Genomic DNA, 21,774 nt, shown 5'->3' with positions numbered 1-21,774 from the left:
GAGTTTAAGAAAAAAATTATAGCCCTTCACAAAGCTGTGAAGTGCTGGTCAGTTTAGAAGAGATCAATGAACCATCTGCAAGATGGCAATGTGGCTGGAAATCTCAAGTCTGCACATGCTACCTACAGCCATGTATGTTTTTATTACTTACGTGAAATAAATATGTTGTGTGTCATGGTATTCTACCAACATGTAACTTCTCCCCTCAAGTGAAGAGAATTAGGACAAAAGGTAGCAAGTTTGAAAACCTCCTGGTGTCTAGATGAATTTCAAAGCCTGTCTTTAAAAAGCTTTTAGTTTTCCCAGATGTTTAACCTGCTAGAGAAACTGCAGTGTTTGCTGTGAATACAGTTAGTGAAAGGGATTATTAGCATTTATTCAGATCTCTTTTAACAAAATATCTGCCTGCAGAACTGGTTTTAACGGGGTGGAAAATCTTTTGCAAGAGAGGGCACTGCAGCCCTCTGTGTAATTGTTTATGTACTTGGTACATAAGTCTATCCTGATGTCTCACTTTAGAACAATAGTATGATTAATAGTTGCTTGAAAGCATTATGGAGTTTTGTCTTCAAATTTTAATATGTTGGTATAATTATGTTTTCCAAGCTATTCAGAGGTTTCTGATGTGATTCATATTTTCTCTGCATATAATTCTTAACTTTTCAGAGGGTTAGGAACATGTGTATTTACTTGCTGGCACTGAAATGATGAAGCATTAGTGGAAAGAACAGGCACATTCTTAGAGATACTTTTTCTGTAAATTTTCATATGTGTCCTCTACCTAAAAGTTGTTTGTCTTTTGCCATAAAAAAAATAAAAAATCAGTGAAATGGTGGTCTGTTTATTCTGGGTAGTCATTAAATCCATTAGTACCTTTCTTCTTTCTTCCTTTCCCTCTGGTGGTCTTCAGCTTTTTACAAAGAGCATAACTTCATTTCTTTGTTTTTAAAGTTTACTTGACTCTCTTTTCACTCACATTTGAAGAAAGATGATTGGAATAGGTCTGGGAATTTATTCTTCAGCCCTCACAAAGCTCAAATTTCATGTCTTAACTTTCTATAAAGCATCTGATGAAATATTTTCTGACATTGAGATCCAAATTCTCGACAACTCTCAAAGATAGTCTTTTCAGGGAACTTTGCTAACACATGTCATCATTGCTGCAGACAAATTCAACTGGAATCTCAATACATAGCAAATTTTCATGCTTCCATATCCTCTTAAACTAAAAAAAAACCACCTTTTGTCCAAGCTTGTTAGAACAGATCTTCAGTTTGTGTGATCTTTGAACTGGCTATAGCAGAGCTGTGCTTTCTGAGAGGTTGGTTCAATTTCTTTCCAGGTGTTACTCTTCAGTAAGAGTAACATCATCATTAGCAAAGTACTTCTCTTTAGTAGTGGTACACTGGAAGTGAAGTGAGCAGGCAGACAGAAAATTAGGGAAGTTCATCTCTATTCTCTCTGCACTGTTGTGACTGGTTTACAGATGGATGAATTTCCCTCCCTCTTTGTTTTGCAAAGATTTAGCATAAAGTAATGAAAAATGAATGTGGGGTTGCATAGCATTATCTCATACAATGGTGGGGCAGCCTGTTCAGAAAAGGCTGGTGCTCTGGGTTTTGTGGAGGGGCAGCTGGATAATAAAATTCAGCAGCTTCCTTACTTACATCCCTAGCTATAGACACGTATGTGGTACCACCAATTTCCGTCAGATTTTCAACAAGATGTAAATTGGGTACACATGTTCACTTTTGTGCTATCAGTGCTATTTGGAATAAGATTACCCATTTCTATTTTGGTTAAAAATTATGAAAATTCTGTTCTTCCAATGCAACCAAAAATATGACATTTATTGTAAAAAGCCTCCATTGTCTTGTTATTTCAGGAAGATTTCTTAACCTTTTTTAAGTCACCATGCAGATGAAGAATAAAGTGTTTCTAATTGCACATGAGTGTTGTTGTACTCTATTACAATGCCTTCTTTATTTCTTTAAACTAAAAGTTATGATAGCATCTCAATAGTGTTTTTTAAAGTAATGGAATTTCTGGAAGAGTGGTGTTTTTTCTTCTTCGAGTTCACTTTAGGAAGTAATGACAATAAAAATCTGTTCCCTGTCCCCAGAAACCAAGTGACTCATTTTTCCAGATGGATACAATATGAATTGTGTCTGAGAACCAGGGACTGGAATGCAAAGAGTTTGGTGTTGTTTGTAATGTGGTTGAAAAGCTGTACATATAAAACAGCAGCAGAAGTTTCTTCTCAATCTACAGAGTTTCCTACATCAGCCTACAGAGACACTTTCCATCTGAAAATAAGATATTGTGTAGGGAAAAATTGAGAATTTTTATTGTTATAGATAGTGATTTTTGTCAGCAAGTCCCTTATGCTTCTGCCTGGTATAAGAACTACTACTGAATAAAATAAATTTTGAGGGCTTAAGTATTGAGAGAAGGCCCTCCTTCCTGTGCATCTTTTCTTTTGGGCTCCTTTGAATAGGTGCCAAGTGAAAAGCTATTTTTTTTGTTATCAGGTGAGCTGTCCAGGAAGTTTTTTCCATCCTTCTTCTAGGTCCTTGTGGTTTCGTTACATTGAGTTGATGTGGTGTTGTTTCTGGCCCGGCTTTACACCATTCACACGCTGGTTTGGGTTTTATTATACTGAGCTCTTTTTACTTTGTACAGAACTCGTGTTTGCAGATGAGACAGTTCTTCCTCAGCACCCCAAAAGATGCTGTTTGCACTGCAGTGTGCAAAGGACGAGGGGCCAGGGGCCATCCCTGACCACACCGCCTCCACTGGCATTGTTGAGTCCCTTCCCTTTCACAGTCTGCAAACCCCAAGCCTGTTCCAGCTGAGGTGCTGGTGCCACTGCAAATGTTACCTGCAGAGAGAACTGCAGAGCGTGTAGGAACTATGGATCCCCAAATCACATGCTGGAAGCTGTTAGCCTGTATATATTTACCTCTTGTTTTCCCAAGTTCCCACTTTAAATTTAGCTATAGAAAACCTAGCAGGTTTATTGACCTGAGAGAGACCTGCTTTCAAACAACTTCCTCTAGCTCCTCTGTTTGTGTGACTTAAAATGTAATTATTTTGCAGTTTTTTCTTAGTGTCTGAACAGATTTTTCACTAACCTGGAGGAGAATTGACTGTGTTCTGAAAATGATCATTACTGCTGAAGTACTGCCAAAAGTACCATGCTGATCTTCTTTTGTGTGTTAACTCTTAATAACTCATTCCTGCACTGTCTTTGATGCAAAAGCTTACTCCTCACATAATTACTGTCTTGTCCTTGCACCAGGTTTCCTTGCATGAGTTCTCCTGGTGGCCCAGGCTAAATAATTCTCAAAGCTTCCCACATTTTACTCTTTTTTATCTCTCTACCACAGCTTCCTTTTCTGCTCCACCTTACAGGATCCTGCTAGATTCAATACATTTATTTGGGTGGCCCCCTCTTGCCTTTCTCTCAAGCTCTTTCATGCTGCCATTAAACTGAGAAATCCTTGCTTAACATTTACCTGGACTGACAATGACATCTTCCTTTTCCTCTGGAAAAACCCTTTAATGCTTTCACGTTTCATGTGAGCCCACTTTGTCTTGGTATGCCTCACTTCAGGCCATATCTCTTATCTCTTTTAAGACTCACTTCATGCTGGTGTTAGCCTTTGTCACCCATTCCTGCTCCCACAGCTGCCTGCTGCATCCACTTTTTCCTGTTTGCTTTTGAGAAGATTTCAAAAGGGCCATTTTGTCTGTGCATGATGAAGTTAAATCCTTGAGCCTTCTTTTGGGTAGTCCTCCCACGTGGGGCAGAGATTTGCCTCACACAATAGCTGAATAGGGATTGCAGCAGCGAGTCTGCAGGCTGTAAATTAACTTCATGGACCAGGTCATACTGTGCTTTGAAGTTGTTGCTTTTTTATTTGTGTGCTTCTCCCATTTAGTCTTCAAGAATATAAATCTCTAGGAAGAATTATCATAGTTTAAAAGCCTTAGACAAATAGCAGCTGGTATTGGTTCATGGTCTCCAATTGGTTCCAGACATCCCTGGTTTTGATAAGACTACAAGACAATCCCAGAAATTCCTTGCCTACAGCTTTTGCTAATGCCATTAAATGTAACGTTGTGATTACCGATGCTTTTGGAGCTGATTAGCCAGTATCCTGTGTGACTGATAAACACTGTAATTTAATTATTTCTTCAGAATGCCCCCCTGTCTTACCCCACTCCCCCTTCCTAGATTATCTTTATTTTAAAATACGACTTCATGCAAATGTTTAATGGGGATTTTGAAGAAGGCTGAAGACACACAAGGATGCCTGTGCTCAGCCTGTGTTCAATGAGAACAGGATGCTCCTCTCCAGCAGTGCCCAGAACAAGGCTTGCTCTGTTCCTGAGCTATTAAAAGCTGACTTGGCTCTGTACCCACAGAGGTGTCATCTCAAAGGGAAAGATGTTACCTGAGCTTGTAGCTTTTGGCTTTGTGAAAAGCTGACAACCGTGTTTTCATTCTAGTTGGATGTTGACACAGAGAAAGAGCTCATCTCGCAATCTCCTATTGGAGTCATCCCATGTGTAAAGTACTGGCAAGCAGAAAAATGCTCTGAGATGTGTCTGAGAGCACAAAGAAAGAAAAAAAAAAGGTGGTGGGGGAGAAATGATCAAATAAACCCAAATAAAAGAAAGATTATTCTTTCTGGAGTACAGAGGATGCATGTTTCAAAGGTCTGTGATGAGAGATTAAACAAGGCATCTTCGTTATGTGTATGCCTCTGTCCATTTTCACTAGACTTCTGAGAATTGATCTCATGATAAACTTTTGTAAATTCTTTTGCTTTTAATAGTCATGCTTTGAAAGATTTTTTAAGTGTACTGTAAATTACAATTTTACATTCATTCACCTGTACAAAGTGGTATATTGTCTTCCATTTCTTCACCCTACTCACCAAATAAGATTTATATTTACAATGCCACAATTTGTGAGCACACATGTAAGGAAGATGGACTGGGTGGGGTCTCTATCTGTTGTAGCACAAACCTTAGCACCATTTTGTTAACAGGGCCTGTTTTGCCCTCTCTTTTCTTACTTCTTCATTCTTGAAAGTAAAGTGGCAGAATACTTGTTTAATTCTTGAAATATTTGGCAGCATTATAAGGAAACTGAACTGATTTTGCTTCTAAATGAGCCTAAAGGGCATAGTCCACCTGAGGTTTTTATATTTGTCAGCTCGTTTCCTGAGTCACAAAGGTGCTTGTCCCAGCCTTGATTAATCTTAGAGTGAGGTGATATTGTCCTGTGCACGTGGGGACAGAAAAAGGTATAAAGCCAACGCTTGTTAGAGAAAATGTGCTGAGCTTTCTCCACAGCCCTAAACCACCTGTTGAACAGGCAGTGTGCAGTGACTGGAGATGGCACTGGAAGATCAGTGCTGTCAGGGGATATGAACAGCTGTCAGTACATGATCTTGGTGTACCTTGACCTGATGGACATGCCTTTTCTGCCTTCTCATTTATCAGTGTGCTTGCTGCCTCTTTTATTTGTACTACCTGTAAGTATTACTGTATGCTGTACATTATTTGTACAATCTGCAGGGCAGATTTTGGCTGCAAATATGTAAGTTGGGGAAATGGAGAGTAAAATTTGACTTTGGTGCAGTGCATAAGAATATGTGTTCAAATAAGTGTGTATGTTTTAAATGAGTGTGAAAATGTTTAAATGAGTGCTTATCTACACAAATACTTAAAATCTGTCATCTAAACCTTGATTCAGAGCTTTTTTTGGTCTCTGAAAATATTTGAGTCTTCACTTTCCTAATTTTACATTGAAACTGGGTTAAGTTGTTACATCTTCAAGTACCTGTGCTAGATACATTTTAAGAATTGCATATTTACATTCCTGCTTTTTGTACAGTGGTTTGAATTGGGTCTGTTTAGATGTTTTTTTGCAGTTTGCCTGGGTGTAATCATATATTACCCTATTAGTCAGAGCAAGAACCACAGTATTGTCTCCCCTTTACAGTTAGGGGAACCATAGGATGGTAGTAAAGAATGAAGAGAACCTTCCACTGTAGTTATTTTGCTTTGCACAGTGTGTTTGAGTAGCTGTTTTCTACTTTGCTTTCAGACAGCCAGCTACACAATCTCAGCTAAAAAAACCAAGACTAATTTTCAAAAAGAAGGGGGTGGTGGGAGGGAAGAAAGAAAGAAAAAAAAGCAAGCCTTTGTGAAGCACAGGGTTGTGTTTTTATGTAACTGCTTTTGTGGCTATCAAACTACCCAAAGTTCATGGTATGTTCATCTTGCCAGTATGTGTTTAAGACCACCAGCTTTGTTTTATTTCAGCTCATCTTTTGGGTTGATGTAACACAATATGACTGAATGTGTTTTGGCAGGGAATAACTAATCTAATTCATATACTACCAGATGAAAGCAATTTACTATGGGGAAGCACTCAAATTTTCAGTGCAGCCCACAAAGACATTTTTCCCCCCATTTAATTGTCCCTTTTTATATCCAAACAGATCCAGCAATGGGAACAGAACCTGGAAAAATTTAACATGGACCTTTTCCGAATGCGATGTTACCTATCCAGTTTGCAAGGTGGGGAGCTCCCAAACCCAAAGAGCCTTTTGGCTGCTGCCAGTCGTCCTTCAAAATTGGCCCTGGGGAGGCTCGGCATTTTCTCTGTCTCATCCTTCCATGCACTGGTAAGTCTGAATGCACTTTCATGGGTGTATTACGCAAAAACACCATGTGCTTAGACATGGAATTGTGCTGGGATAATACATGGCTGCACCCACATGCATTGGTCAGGCAGCTCTGTACCCTTCTCACCCTCTCTGCCTGCTCCTTTACTGCATATACATTTTCTTCTACAGGGATATGGTAATGACTTTTTTTTTCCCCCAGAGGACTCCAGATTTGGAGTCCCTCCTAAAAAGGAAGTATTCTTAGAATTGGCTAAAGCTAGAGACAATTCAAAAATAAATGTCACTTTTTTTAAGAACTGTGGGCTGTGTTTCTGAAGAAGAATGAGATCCCTAGCTGCTGTGACAACCTGTTGTCACCCCGTCAGCTTCGAGGGAAGTACAGCAGTAACAGGTTCACCTCTGCTCTTTGACCTTGGCAGGGCTGCAAGGTTGATCTTGGCAGAGAGGACTAGACCTCATCTGCTGCATGTGAAGTCTAGGAGTAGTACTGAAAGACCTGCCAGGGAATGTGTTCCTCTCTCCACTGTTTTTATCTATGTGGTTTGTACCATTCCTTATTAATAACTCAATGCCATAGCATTTATCTCCTATGTTTGGCAATTTGGAGAGTCTGTCTTCCTCTAGCAATTTCATATCTGGATGATAGGTTATCATTCTTCTTCAGAGCCTTTTCATTAGCTTTTGTTTTACAGAGCAATATTTTCTCAGATTCTCCCTTCCTATGGCTTCTGATTTTGCCCCGTGAGTATTCCATGCCACTGGAATACTGAAACAAGCATCACTGCTGGAAGTTTAAAACGTTGTCCCTGCAGTTTGGCACGTTACACCGAGATGAACTGGAACAACCCTCATTTGATGCCTCAGGTTGAAGTAACTGTCAGTATTTTGCTGTTATGAAAGTGATACAGGAGGGTCTGTCTCTGTGTTTCAATAGATCTGCTCCAGGGATGAAGCTGCTCTCAGGAAACGTACCCTGTCTCTGTCGCAGAGGGTTCGAAATAAGAAGGGTTTATTTTCTTCTCTAAAAGGACTGGACACATTGGCAAGAAAAGGAAAAGAAAAGCGACCTTCCATTACTCAGGTAGATCTTATTTGCTGGGGGTAGCATAGAATGGCTTGTTTCTCCTGCGGCTCATCCTGGAAAGTGCTGTTGGTGCACAGGGTAGAAGACATTTGTCCATCAAACCTGCATCCAAGGTTTCAGTAGGTGTGGCAAACCTGCAATGGGGTCATCACCTGTGAAGATTATATGTCTAATTTGGGGTTTTATTTTCGTCATAAATAAGATTGGTAAATGAAAGGTTGTGACCCAGTAATTTAATTATTGTCAACATAAGAATATCAGGTTGGAATTTATAACAAAATTTCCCTTCTGGCACATTTCAAACTGTTTGGAAGTAGGGTTTTTTTCAAGATAGCCTCTATGCACTGTCCTTCATACAGTGTGTGCTTGTTTGTGACTGGGACTCTGAAGCACTGTTGCAATTCAATATAGAGTGACATAGGTGAGTCTTCAAGGGAAAAAGAGACTGTGCAAAGACAGGCATCTTTGGCATGGCCTCTTAAAAATAAAGCAACACACACTTCTGGAACTACATTTTAGCCACCAGGAGAAGACTGCTGTCATGCAGGGAGTCAGCTGTCAGTATAGACAGCTGACAAATAATGCCAGACTAGTTTACTGAAGACTTGGCACAGGTTTGGTGTGCAGGGTCAGGCTGGCTCTTGGGAGAGCGACTATGCTGATGTGTGCCCCCACAGGAGGGGTGCATTGCTGATGAAACCACAGCAGCTTTTTCTCTTTGTGGAACTTGTGGTTCATGCTTACATTTAGTGCAAGCTCCATACTTCAGGAGTCTGTGTTTTCTCATTAAAAGCTCAGTTATATGCAAAACAAAAGTTTGCTGCCTTTTCCCTGAAAAAAGAGGTAAATAAGAGCAGAGACACTTCCCGACAGTGAGGCAGAAGTTACAGAAATGCACTCTTACTCAGAACACTACTGTTTTCACTAGCCTCTGCCATGTCTGTTGTTGCTCCTGCAAAGCAGTATTTTGTGCATTTTTAATTAGGCAACTTAGTTCTTCTTGTTCCCTGGCCCTTGATTCTATTAGTCACAAAATCAGCACTTGAAAATTGGCTGTTCTTGCATGTCTGGTAGTCTGTTGCAGAATACTGAAATAAGCCTATTTGTACATGTCCTGCAATACATGCAGAGCTCATCCAACAGACTGGGTGTTGCAAAATAACACATCAGGGTTTTCTGATCTAGTGGTTTGTATTTTTAATAGGTAAATATCACTGGCATTAAGCTTCTGCTTGCTACACATTTTAGCATATTGATCAAGGTGTGTTAGCATGCTGAAATTTATTAATAAAACTCAAGTCTGTCTTAGAAAAGAAGGAACTAAAGGAGGAGTTTTCCCTAGGTCATCCTTTTCACATAACTTCCCCTGTGTTCCCCAGCAGCAGCCTGGTCTGGGAGTCCTGCATCTCTATTTCTTTATTAATATGAGCTCTGAGGGAAGGAATGCTATGCCCTTTAGCTCTGTTTCCAGCAGACCTGACACCTTGCGCTGTGTTTAACTGGGTAATATGTCTTCTCGCGTGCTTTATAGCCCGTGAAGGGGATTCTGTGGAGCTCAGGGACAGGGAATCTTATATCTGTGGCAAGGAGAGTAGGCTCCTGCTGCCCTCCCAGTGCTCTTCTGAGCAAAGATGGGAGGCCCATCACAGGCAGAGGTGTCCCCAATGGGTCTTTACCCTTCTTCTTCCAAACCAAAATGTTTTCATTGACAAGTTAGGGTTCTTGATATTTTTTTCTTTTTGTAATAAAACATCCTGCAATACAAGTAAAGAAATGTAAATGCTGAGTGTTGTCCATGAAAGTGAGGAATTTTTATGGGCATGGCTTGAAAACTGACCCGTGAACCTAGAAGACGGCTGAAAAGAGAGCCACATCCTTGATCAGACTTGTGTATATGCACACAATTCTATATCAAAATCAAAATAGGCCTGAAGATAACTTTCTTGTTTCTTTCATCCAACTGGGTTAAGCAGAGAAGTGGAAGTTACTTCTCTGCTCATTGCGTTGAGATGTTTCTGCCAAACAATAGATTAAAAAAAAGTCTTGCTTTCTTGGATTTAAGTTCACTTGACTGTAGCTGGTATGTTTTAATCTACAGCACCCTAGTTTCAAAATCAGATGGTTTATTCTTGAACATCATTGTGTCAGAGAAGTTTTTAATTTTATCTTGTTTATTTTTATGGCATTAATAAAAATGTTCAGAGTTTCTGTGCTGGGAAGCTTTCATAAACATTAATGAAGTGCCTCAGTCTTCTACAAATCAGTTAATAAAACTGCACTGTAGCAGATGGGGGATGTCTAGGCTCACATTATCCTCAGATTCTTAAATGCTTATCTGCTTTCTTATGTCTAAATGGTGAATTGTTTTGACAAATCATAAGCAATAAAATACTTTGATTACATCTGTGGGTGAGATCAGGAAGTTCAGAAGTGGTACCCTTTATTTGCATTGGCAGAAACTGTATTTAGTATGAAATCTAGAGAGAGTTTTTGGTTGTCTTGGATTATCTGAAAGGCTTTTGCTAATACCAGAACCCCCCAAAAAGCTCATCTGTAAGTCTGATATTGTCCTAATTTATTGACTGTAGAAAGAGTTAGAAAAAAGGGTTTTAAATTTGCAGGTTAGGAGGGTAATGTTATTACTTGCAAATCTCAATGTCATATATAAAATGTATAGTTCTATCCTTGTGTTTACACCAGCCTGATCACCAAAATATCTGTATCCATAGCCATTTACTGGATTAAAAAAAAAAATAAATTAATCAGCTTAGCACCTTTGTGAGATACCAATAGTTAAATTTCTGAAGCATGTGAACAATGTACATCTCAGGTCCTGCCTTCATCACTTCCAAAGCAGACACAGTAGTCAGCTACTTTAATTACTTAATAGTGTGGGGTTTGGGTCAACTATGGCTTTAAAGCTAAGCTTAAAGTTTCAATCTATTGTGCCAAGAAAACTGGTTAGAAAAGATGAAAAACTTTAAGGTAGGAGGTGTTAGAAACCAGCAACAATGAATTGAAATAGTGCCTTGAAGTCATGATGAGATTTGTAGCTCTCCCTAACTGTATCCTGAAGGGTAAAATTTAGAATTCCAGTGTAGTGTATGATTTGAAGGTAAATTACTTTAATCTTATTACTAAATAGTAGATAGGGAAAAGCAAGAACATGTTTTATATGTATTTGAATCTGAGTGTGCATATAGCTTAAAACAGAAAATCTGCTTAAGTTTTCTTTATATGGAGAGAGCTGTATTTCTTTATTACTTCTAGTCAGAATAAAGCAATAGAAAGTACAAAAAGATCCCTGGGGCTTAGCAGGTTGATATATATTCCTTAATTTAGTTGGTTTTTTTGGTTTTTTTCTCAATGGATTTAACCAAAACAGGTAAGAAGTAAAGGTGTTTATTTGTTCAACCTACTTATTTATCTGTGATGTTTTCAATAGGTTTTTGATTCAGCAGGAGGGCATGGATTTGCTGGCGTGCAGAATTCAGCCAACTCTGCTGAGGTAGGATATGCCTGTTCTCATTCTGTATCACCATGTCTTTGAATTCTTGAATGTGTTTCTCTAAGGTAACGGCAGGGCTGGTTCAGGGACCCTGAAGAGGTTCAAAAAATGTATTTATTGTTAGGTGACAGGATTATAACTCTGCTAATGAAACCACTTCAATGTAAGTTTCTGAGCATTCATGGTAAACTTTAAAAAACAAAACCAAACCAAACTCCTAGAAGCTTCTTCACACACTAATGCACACAGTCTGTACACTGTGAGAGAGTTGGGGCTGAGCTTGTTTGAAAGCATCCTTCACAGTATGGCAAATCATAGGATGGTTTGGACTGGAAGAGAATTTCATAGGTTGTCTGGTCCAACCTCCTGCAATAAACATGAAAATCTTCAACTAGATCAGGCTCAGAGTCCCGTCCAATCTGACCTTGATTGTTTCCAGGGATGGGATGCAACCCAAGGTATACATTTCTGCTTCAACAGAACCTTTGTATTTTGAGTTTTAAGGCAATAAAATCTATGTAAAGTCTGTGGACCATCCCATCAGAGAAGTGAGATTTATTGTAAAGCTGGAGATTGCCCAAGTAAAGGAGAAGGATGGAGCATCCCTCAGCTGCATTACACAGTAAATAGCTGTGATTTATGTTCTCTGATGCCCAGGAGGAGATCAGCTGCTTTTCCTGCCTGGCCTCAGTCATAGTCTTTCTGCATTCCTTCAGCCTCCATGGGGCATAGTGTTGCCATCCCCTGGTCTGGAAGGACTTCTCCCACTGACAGCAGCTATCCTGTAATCCTGTAACACTGTTTTGCCTTCTGAAAGTATCTTCACATTTTGTCTGTTCTTTGAAAAATTGGATTGAAATACCTGAATTCCCTTTGTTACTTGGCCTCTTGCCTGTTATTTCTTGGAGTGGGGAAGTATTTAAACCAAATCACTCCTCTGTTTTCAAAATAAATTGTAATTTTGGGGTTGAAATCAATGCCTGGAGAGAACACTTAACAAATTCTTCCAGAATGTTCCATAGTGTGTGGTGTGAGATGGCATCCATGTCCCACCTCAAAGACGGCAAACACAATTCATTCCTGTTCAAACATGCTGAAGTGTGGAAAGGTTTGCCACATGAGAAGTGACCAAATCTCTTGGGCACAGCCCCTGAAGGTTTGTCCTGTAGGGCTGTGACACCAGTCCCTCTGTTGGATGCCAACCCTCTCGGGGCTGGGAGATTGATGGAGCTGCCTTATACTACAGGGTCTGCTGTGGTTCTCCTGTCCTCTGGCCTAACAGGAGTATTTACTCCTCCTGAACCCTTCTGAGGAGACAGAGAAATGTTTTGAAGGCTCTAGGGAGCAAGCAGAATGAAATGTTCTCTCTTTGGTGAAGTGTCAACAAAAAGACAAGGTCTGTCTTCTTGTCCCAGCTCTAGGTAAAGCAGCCTTCTCCAAACTCAGGCAGGGGCTCACAGCCCTGTTCCCTGTTCCTGTTTCAGGTAGAGGGGGACCATCAGAGGTTAATGTGGCTGCAGGTTTGGGCCAGGATTTAAAAATTTAGCGGGGCTGTCTTTCAAGACTAGAAAAACCCACACAATTTAGATGCTGAGCAGAGCTCTGGCGCTAGAAAAACATTTTCTTCCTTATTATTTCAACCCTATTTCTGAAACCTTTTTTCAATGGGTATTAAATACAGCGTGGGCATTTTTAAGATCTTGACATTTTGGTGAATCATACGACAACTCAGAAATGATTCATCATAACTTTGAAAACCGTTACTCTGGCATCAGCCTGGTTTCACTGGCTGATTTAAAATGAAAAAACAAAAACAGCATCCAAACCTTTATGAAATGCTGCCTGTGGAGGGTAGCGAATGACAAATAGTGAAGTCTGCCAGGGAAGCTGTATTTTCCCTGAAAAGGATGATAAAAGCAGAGGCAAATAGTGGGAGGAAATTATGAAGTAACCTATTGGTCCTGCAGCAGCCCTGTGGCACAACATGTGACAGTCTGCAAATCCTGGCGCCTCTTTCTGGAAAATTGGATGGGTTGTTATAACTTCATGTGGCAATGAATGAATGAACTATTGTGGAATTGGTCACTGCAGGCATAACAGGAAAAAAAATCTCTTTTCATGTCAGATTTTCTGAGACGGAAAATGTGGATGAAGCAACGGTTCCTTGACTGCAGTTAAGGAACACAGTCATGTTTAATAACAGAGGGAAGTTTATCTCAAATTGCATGCTTGAGCATCAGTGTGCATGGCAAGGAGAGGATGTAGCTCACATTGGCTGGCTGCAGATCTTACATCAAAAGGTGGCCTTGAACCTATTTCTCATCACCTTACTCCTCTATGATATGAGGTTACGGATTTTTTTTCATCTCTGGCAATAGCAAGATTTATTTCAGTTGCACAGATTTGAAGTGCTAGTGTTGCAGGGCAATAAACCATCGTAGCAGTTGCAAACCTCCCTTGCTGAGGCAAGCATAGCATTGGTTTTTCCTGGAGGAAGCCACCAGGAAAATTCAGCCCGACTCATTTGTGCTACTCTCTTGCAGCCTTCATGCCTTGCCCCCTTTCTCCTTTCTGTTTACACTTATTTACACTGTGGAGGTAGGTCAGGCTTCATTCTCAGGCAGTTGATTTAGTGCTGAGAGGACTACAGTTCCACAGGAATTATCTTCTTCAACAACATCAGCTTTACGAGCAGGCTGTACCTACAGCCACCAAGGTCACACTTCACCTGTTGTAATTTCAACACTGCCTTAAGTGCAGTAGCAGAACACAACTCCTGTTATGTACAAGCTGATGGATTTCAGTAGGATTTCCATCGCCTGTGTTAACTGAAATTTCATGTTCAACTAGTTAAAAGGGATGGTTGAGTGAGACAGGCAAGATTAATGAATTGGCTTACTTCATTAATATTATTCCGCCAAACCAGTGTGTTATTCTGGCATCACATTATTACTATGCCACAATCTGGGTTGTCTGTAACTTGAATTTCTGCATTGTTTGGTAATTACCTGGATAGGATTGCTTGCTTCATTGTTTTCACAGCCACAGTTGTTATTTGCAAAAAGAAAATAATATCGGTCTCTCTGTTGCTACTGACAGATTGTTGTCAATTACTTTCATGCCTGAAGCAAGGGAAAGAGTCCCTGTGCAGCTTTTATAGCAGCTTTTAATTGTGGTGCACCCCTGGGCTTGTGTCCCAGTGGAGAGGGGGCAGAATTGTGTAATCAAGGGTCTTTAGGTAGCCAACAAATCCCCCCAGCCCAACAATCAAACAAAAAATACTAACAAAAAGCAAGGACTCCTGAGAACAGCTTTGGATAGCTTAAGATATGCCTTGGGTGGAAGTCTTGCCACTCTATGGAGTTAGTGTCTCTTCCAAGTGACTGTGTGGGAAATCAAGGGACCCCATCTGCATAAAATTAAATGCCTTGATATAGGTAATTAAGGGATGTGCTGAATAGGCTGACCCAAATAATATGCGAAACTCCAGATCTGAACAGCTCTTGGTGTTTGTCTTTGTGTGGCTTCCTTTGAAACATGCAGCCTGAAGTGCAGTATAGGAGAAAGTGTGAAAGTGCAGAGTGAAAAAGGGAATTTATTTAGGACTGATGATGTGGAGCAAAATGGTAAACAGGCAAATACCCTCTGCTGCCAATGAAACACCATGTTCTCAAACCGTAAATAGAATAGGAGTGCTTTATTCCTTTAGTCCTTTATTTTGTTACGGGTAACCTTGCTCCACAGTGCTCTCTGCTGGAATTTTGTTGTCATACTCTGTCAAAATGACACCAACTTTATTTATTTATTAATTTACTTATTTATTTATATACAGAGTTATTTTACCTGTATAGGTTAGGTAAAATTGCAGTTGCCAGTTCTTCTTAAAAATTGATTTCCACTGTGATATAATACCAGGTAGCTACATATTTCTACAATCAGTTAAATCGATGATTAGTATGAGATAAAGGCATGAAATTCCTTAATGGGAAAGCACAGCAAGTTCAATCTGAGCTCTAGAAAATCAGGTCTTCGATAGTGAACAAGTGCAGGTATCAGAACTCTTTCCCTGTCTTGCCATGGAGAAAATACACAATGCTGTTTTTGAATTCATAGCCACTGCAAACTTCTAATGTAATTGCACTGTTTCGTTTTGTTTTTCAACATCTGCATATGTTATACCTTCCTCCCTTGTTTCCAGCAGCAAGTCGACGATTTTTTGAATGTCTACTGCACAGTGCCAGAGAGCATCCAGAAGGAGAATGCTTGGGAAACACAGACTTACGTTCATTTCTGTGATGGCCAAGCAGTGGCGCTGACACTCAAGCCAGAGCACAGGGTGGAGGATGTTTTGTCTTTGGCGTGCAAGGTACTTATTTTTCATGCACAATTTCACCTTGTAAGTAGCTGTGGACTTGAGAAGAAAGACAGTATATCAGTGGATGTGCAAATAGGGAAAACCATGATAAGATTATCATGATATATAATAATAAAGACATAATATATAATACTAATAATACATAACAAGCATCACTGTCTCAAGGCACTTTGCTCTCTTTCCTTAGTTGTGGTTTTTATATGCTGTAGCCAAAGCAGCAGGGTTGTGGAAAGGGTTTCACAAAGTGTTGCTGGAGACAGCATACAGGGAGTACTTCAAGAGCAGTGACAGGGTAATCAGCCCTGGGGAGTTTCAGCACATGTCCACTCTGTGCTGTCCTTGCAGCAAACCCAGTTGTTCTGTGCAAATTAATCACAGAGGAGCAGCAGGGACTGGTTGAGTTAGAGCCAGGAGATTAAGACATTAAGGCTGCTGTGACAAACACTATCATATAGGTTTGCTTCTGAAAGGACATTTTTAAGCTTTTAATTAAATACAAACTCAGTTTGTGAAATTGTGAGTGAGTTCTCTTGTGAAAGTCAGTACCGGCAATTTGAGAAGGATTGCTGTAGATCATGGAACAGAAAACCGAGTCACAGGTTGAAGGTAAAATAGAAATACCAATTTTAGCTACAGAAAAAAGACCAGCACCTCTGGAACATCGTAATATACCTAACATTTCTGCCTCCATACATCTCAATTGCTTGAGCTTAGCTCTACGACTTCACAATTCAAGTCTCTTAAATTATGCTAAACAGCTTTTTGGGAAAAATAGGTCTTTACCCACAAGTTCTGTTTTCTGGCCAACTGCTAATTATATTTTATTTACTTCACAAGGGGAAAAACAGGAAAAAAGGAGTCCTGTGCCAGACAAGATCCAGCTGTAGCTTTTGGCATAGGTTACGGTGAATTTCCATCTGAACTCATTGAACTGGCTTGAAGTTAATGAATTTTGAGGCTTTAATGGAGGAAAGGGCTCAATTTAATGGCTCTTTTCACGTGCTAATACTGGGAGGAAAAAAAAAAAAGAAAAGGAAAAAGGAAAACTTTTAACAATCCAGAGTAAAATATAATTTTTAAAATCAAAATAAGTGCTCTAAATTAGGCAAGTTTCCAGGGAATCGTTAAGAAGAAATTATCTTCTTGTGGCTTCTCCTGGTGGAGACTGAATCCTTGAGAAAATGTTTAATGTTTGGCATTACTTCTAAAAACTTGGTTGTTCCCCGTCAGGCCGAAGGGATTGTGTGACACACCACTTGGCCAGTAGGTGGCACGGAAGAGCCAGAACATGCGAGACCCCTAAAGGGGGAAATAAAATTTATAAAAGTAGAATTAAGCTGAAAAGGAAATTCCTTACCTCTCTTACTCTATCATTCCAAAATATTTGTAATTGTAAAGCTGGCTTTTAATTTTCATTGTCTGTATTGCATGAAAATTTAGTTTTAAATTACTTGATTTTTTTCTTAAATGTTTTTCTGTTTTATTTTGTCTTTCTATTCTGTGTGTAAAGCTTTTCATAAGCATTCTCTAATGCTGAATACTTTCTGCTCATCTATCCTGGTTCTTTTCCTTCTTACATTTTCATTCTGCTCTGGTGAGTGTAAGGAATCTTTCTTCTTAACAGAAAATGTTTGAATGGTATGTGGATAAGGCTGAAGTTCAGAAGACTCGTTAGGGTTTTATTTTTCCCCTTCATCCATGCTTTATGAGGCTTGTACTTTTCTCATTTCTGTTTTCTGTCTGAGGTTTTTGGATAGCGCATACAAAAAAACTTGTGCATTTGAATTCAATTTTTGAGGATACAGAACACAAGTAACATGTAAACTGCAGCATGTAAGAAAATGTTAATTACCAGTTACTCAATAGAGTTAGATTTTGTAAGATGCTGAGATGCATTAAAGGGGTTAAATAACCCTCAGTGAGGCTGTCAGTCCTCTTCTTTTGGAAATGTTGCTTCCTCCTGTTTTAGAATTGTTAGTCTGTTAATATGCTAAAATGCCATGTTTTGTGCCATGGTCTCACTGGTATCCTGATTTTTTAAGAGCCTCTCATCAGGGGCTCAGCACTTTCAGGCTAATATCCTTTGGGAAAATCCCTATTTCCCTTTGGCTTCCTGTTGAGACAGGATCTTTGCTTTGACCTCATGTGTTAAAAAAAATAAAAAATAGGGGAAGCTCTCTGATCACAAATGAAACCCAGCAATAAAAATAAACTCTAATAAAGGCAAACCCTTAGGGAACCTGGTTGCCATCCCATCCCCTCTCCTAACTGCCCATACGTGCATGCACATTTTCTACATCAGAAGCAAAAGCTGCTGAGCAGAACTGAATCCTTAGAAGTGGTCATAGAAAAAGTGGTGAGTGTTCAGTTCAAAGGGACAGAAGAGTGTTGAGATATCTTTGGAAACATATATTAGTGCTCAGCTAATCTAATAGCCAAGACATGGTGTTTATGAAAGGATTTGGGAGGATCGTAAGGCAAAATGGAAATAGCACTGTAACCTTGTATTTTAAGCAATGCATCTAGCTTTGTTTATACTACAAAATTAGGTAGAAAATTACTTTTTGAGATTGCTTTTGCATGATTTTAGAAGCTTTGTGTGTGTGTGTCACTTCTCTGTCTTTTAGGATTCTGGAAATAAATAACGAATTCCAAACTCCATTCTTTTTCTTCTTTAGATGAAACAGCTGGAGCCAAGACACTATGGCCTACAACTCAGAAGACTGGTTGATGAAAATACTGAGTATTGTGCTCCTGAACCATATGAATACATAGTAGACCAGGAAAGTGTGACTCCTTTTAGATAAAGTTTTGTGATATCTGTAGCTGCAGTTGAGTTATCACCTACAAATATGTGGCATTTAGATCTAAAAATAAGGTCTTAAAATTGTTCTAAGACTGCATTCTGTCATTCTGGTTCACAGTTTTGAGTGGTTAGGTGCTGCAAGCACTTTCTTCAAGAAATGTTTGAAGGTTTGAATGAGGCTTTTAGTACAAAAGTAAAGTGTCAGCTTTACCCATCCAGGATGGGTTTTTGGTCTTTAGCTTTAGTCCCACTCACAGCAGTGATGCTTACACAGTAACACAGCTCTCTATGTAATGACAGCAAGTGTTGATGCAAAGAATATTGTGCTTATTTCTCATGCTGTATCTGGGGTTTAATACTTTTCATAATTTGATGACTTCTGCTACTTTTCTAACAGGTGTATGATGAAATAGAAATTTGTCCATTAAATGTTTATCATGTTCATCTTACAAAGACCGAAAACATAAGTGACTATGGTAAGCTCTCAGGAACGCTTCTTTTTATTTTTCTCTTTGCTTATTTTCTCTCTTTGGGACTTCTTTGTTTCTGAGAGCAGATAGAGCCATCCTTGATAGCTCAAAGTGTGAGTCTGCAAAGAACTCGAGGCATTATAGCAAAGGCCCGAACAGCTTGTTTTACACTGGCAAGTGCATTTCTTAGGTTTTGGAAGGGTCCACTTTCTAATTTTCCTACAGTGGCCAAATATTGAAGCATGGGCTTGTCAGAAAAATGATTGTCCTTCTGTGCCAGGAATTATATAAATGCTCTCAGTCTGGCAATGGTCAAAGTCTGCCATTTTTGATTTTTTTTTTTGTAGTGGGATACTCTGTTGGCACAGTGTCAAAAATATACTTTGGAACTAATTCTGACAGGCTTTTTGTCCGTGGGAGGTAGTTATGCCTAGGAATAATTACATACCTTGCAAGGATACCTTTGTAAGGCAGCTTTGTGCTGTGCTTTAGCTGCGAGTCAGTTCTAAATTATTATTTTCTGGCCTTTCCCACTAGTATAGCTTGGGCTTCCAGTTTTTGGAATTGTTTAATACACATCTATGCCTGATGGACACTCTGCAGAACTCTTACTGTAATGGTGGGCTGTGCTGTGTTATGAAAATGTCATGGAGCTGAAGTAGAAAATATTTTTTTTGAAATGTAATATTTTTTTTTACAGCAGAGCATGGCATTTTCTGGGAATTGAAAAGTCTTACTAATTTTAACAATCCCCATGTGATAATTTCTATATGCTCTATGGGTGTGTTCTCATGAGAAGTATCTTCCTTCTCATGTAAAGTCTACTAAATACAGGAAATAAAAGGGAAATATTCCCAAGTAAGTTTATTTGATTTAAACTTGTTTTACTTCAGGCTTTGCTGTCACAGCCCAAGTTGCTGGAAATGAGCATCTCACCCATATCTTTGTAAGTGATGTTCTCCCTGATGGACTGGCATACAAGGAAGGTATTGTATCCTGTTTGTGTTTAAAACTATTGTTCATTATATTTTTTGAGTCCAGAAGCTTGAAGGAGCTTTAGTAATGCTGTCTGAAATGTTTCTTGGCTTTTACTGTTCAGAGTTTTCTTCCCTGAAGACCATGGAGAGTACGCAATAATAAGAAAAACAGCGTACACAGAGTAACTGATTTATCCTTTCAGTGTAGTGGAGACAGTTCTTGTTCACCCTTGGAGGCAAAGTCTATGTTCAGCCATCCAACTGAGTGCTTTTGCACAGAGGAATGAACTGGAGAAAGTTCATCTCACACTAGGGAACTTGATGGGCTTGATCAGTTTCTGTGACCCATCGCTTCCACTTTTGCTGGCAAAAAGCCTTCCTCCCCAGAATAGTTTTCTGCATACATTTCTGTGAGCACCTTCCCACTGTGCTGCTCAGAAACTGTGCCTCTCCTCATCTGCACGTGTGAGGATCACGTGGGTTCTGCTCCCTGAAAAATAGCCCCAGAGAAATGGAGACAGAGATATTCATTTGCTACTTGATGGTAATATCTACTTGGTTTTGCTGACTTAGAAAGACAGCACTTGCCACTGTTTAGATTTATATAAAAGCTGATAAAAACTCCATCCTTAGTTGTTGCAGCTTTGCATGAATAATCTGATCTGTGTGACTAGTGCCTTGTTCTTCACAGATGATGAAATATGTGTTATAGTGCTGTATAGTGATGATATCTGGTTGTGAGAGGTGCCTCTGTTCTAATCTTCTTGAAAGCTGTGCTGCTCTCCCACCCACCTAATTCCGTAGCATCTTTAAACAAAACCAACTTGATTGCTGTACTGCGGGTAGCAGCTATCAAAGTAAGCAAGCATGAGGTCAATCTGTACAATTACAGCACAAATAAAGCTCCCATTGGTTCTAATGGACTTGTGGTAGGATTAGGCTATTTGAATTCAAACCAATAAGATAAAAGGCGAGTCGGCATAAGGTTTGGGTTGTGACCCTTTTTATATTAAGTTACCTTTTTTTTCTTTTCTTTGCTTTCACGTGCTGCCAGGGCTCCGAGTAGGCAATGAAATCCTGAGCATAAATGGAGAGGCTGTGTCTGATCTTGATCTCAGGCAGATGGAGTTACTGTTTTCAGAGAGAAGTGTAATGCTTACAGTGAGAATGAGCCATTGCGGGACCCAGCAACCCTTATGTGTGTCCTGGTCAGATGGTGACATTTCCAGGGACCCAAAGAGTTTGTTGCCCCCTCCAAACCAGTCACAGCTCCTGGAAGAGTTTCTAGATAACTTCAGAAAGAACACAGCAAATGGTAAGAAGTTGACAATAATTCTATTACTTTCACCTCACTTTGAATATCAGTAAAATTATGTGCTTGCCTTAAAAACAAAAGTACAGACTGTTTAAGTTCCATTTGTGCTCAATATCTGTCTGTTATTGTTTTTTAGGGAACAGAAATATAACAGAATATGATTATATCTGTAGGGAAATGATAATATTTAATCTGTTTGTCTGTACCATCCAGTATTATCAAGTGTTCTCTGAACTGTCCTGTGTCATCTTGAGTATCTCCAACACATCCACTTCCCAGGCACCAGTGGTTGAAATGTTGTGATGGCTTTCAGAAGCAGAGTATTGTTCTGTGTTTGCCATGCTTTTTGTGTGTACCACATGTATGTACCATATACATTAAGGGGATCATCAATGTCATCATCACCTCAGAAAGGAGTCATTGAGCTCTGCTCACATCCAGGGATATTGTGCTCCTGTTGGGTACAGCGGCTGCTGTGTAGAATAAAGCCTATGAAAGGAGCTTTTGTGGGGATTGTTCTGTTTCTACC

General features: G+C 39.5%; 1 protein-coding gene across 7 annotated transcripts in view; it reads left to right on the top strand.

The window, feature by feature from the left end:
* Positions 1-21,774, top strand: part of TIAM2 (TIAM Rac1 associated GEF 2) — a 166,233-nt gene that overhangs the window by 95,143 nt on the left and 49,316 nt on the right. For 6 of the 7 annotated variants that reach the window (XM_088052690.1, XM_088052691.1, XM_088052689.1 and 3 more), the window contains 8 exons: positions 6,522-6,707; positions 7,645-7,791; positions 11,240-11,302; positions 15,501-15,668; positions 18,356-18,461; positions 18,882-18,959; positions 19,847-19,939; positions 20,985-21,245. In XM_088052690.1, coding sequence (XP_087908816.1) covers positions 6,522-6,707; positions 7,645-7,791; positions 11,240-11,302; positions 15,501-15,668; positions 18,356-18,461; positions 18,882-18,959; positions 19,847-19,939; positions 20,985-21,245 — 1,102 coding nt within the window. The remainder of the gene's footprint in view (positions 1-6,521; positions 6,708-7,644; positions 7,792-11,239; positions 11,303-15,500; positions 15,669-18,355; positions 18,462-18,881; positions 18,960-19,846; positions 19,940-20,984; positions 21,246-21,774) is intronic. The other variant, XM_088052693.1, reaches the window with a different exon arrangement.

The sequence above is a fragment of the Pseudopodoces humilis genome, chromosome 3 (assembly GCF_049639895.1).
Source record: "Pseudopodoces humilis isolate 2021_Gansu_Grassland_sample_001 chromosome 3, ASM4963989v1, whole genome shotgun sequence".
Taxonomy (NCBI): domain Eukaryota; kingdom Metazoa; phylum Chordata; class Aves; order Passeriformes; family Paridae; genus Pseudopodoces; species Pseudopodoces humilis.
The sequence above is the reverse complement of the archived record's forward strand: the minus strand, read 5'-3'. Positions and strand labels throughout refer to the sequence as shown.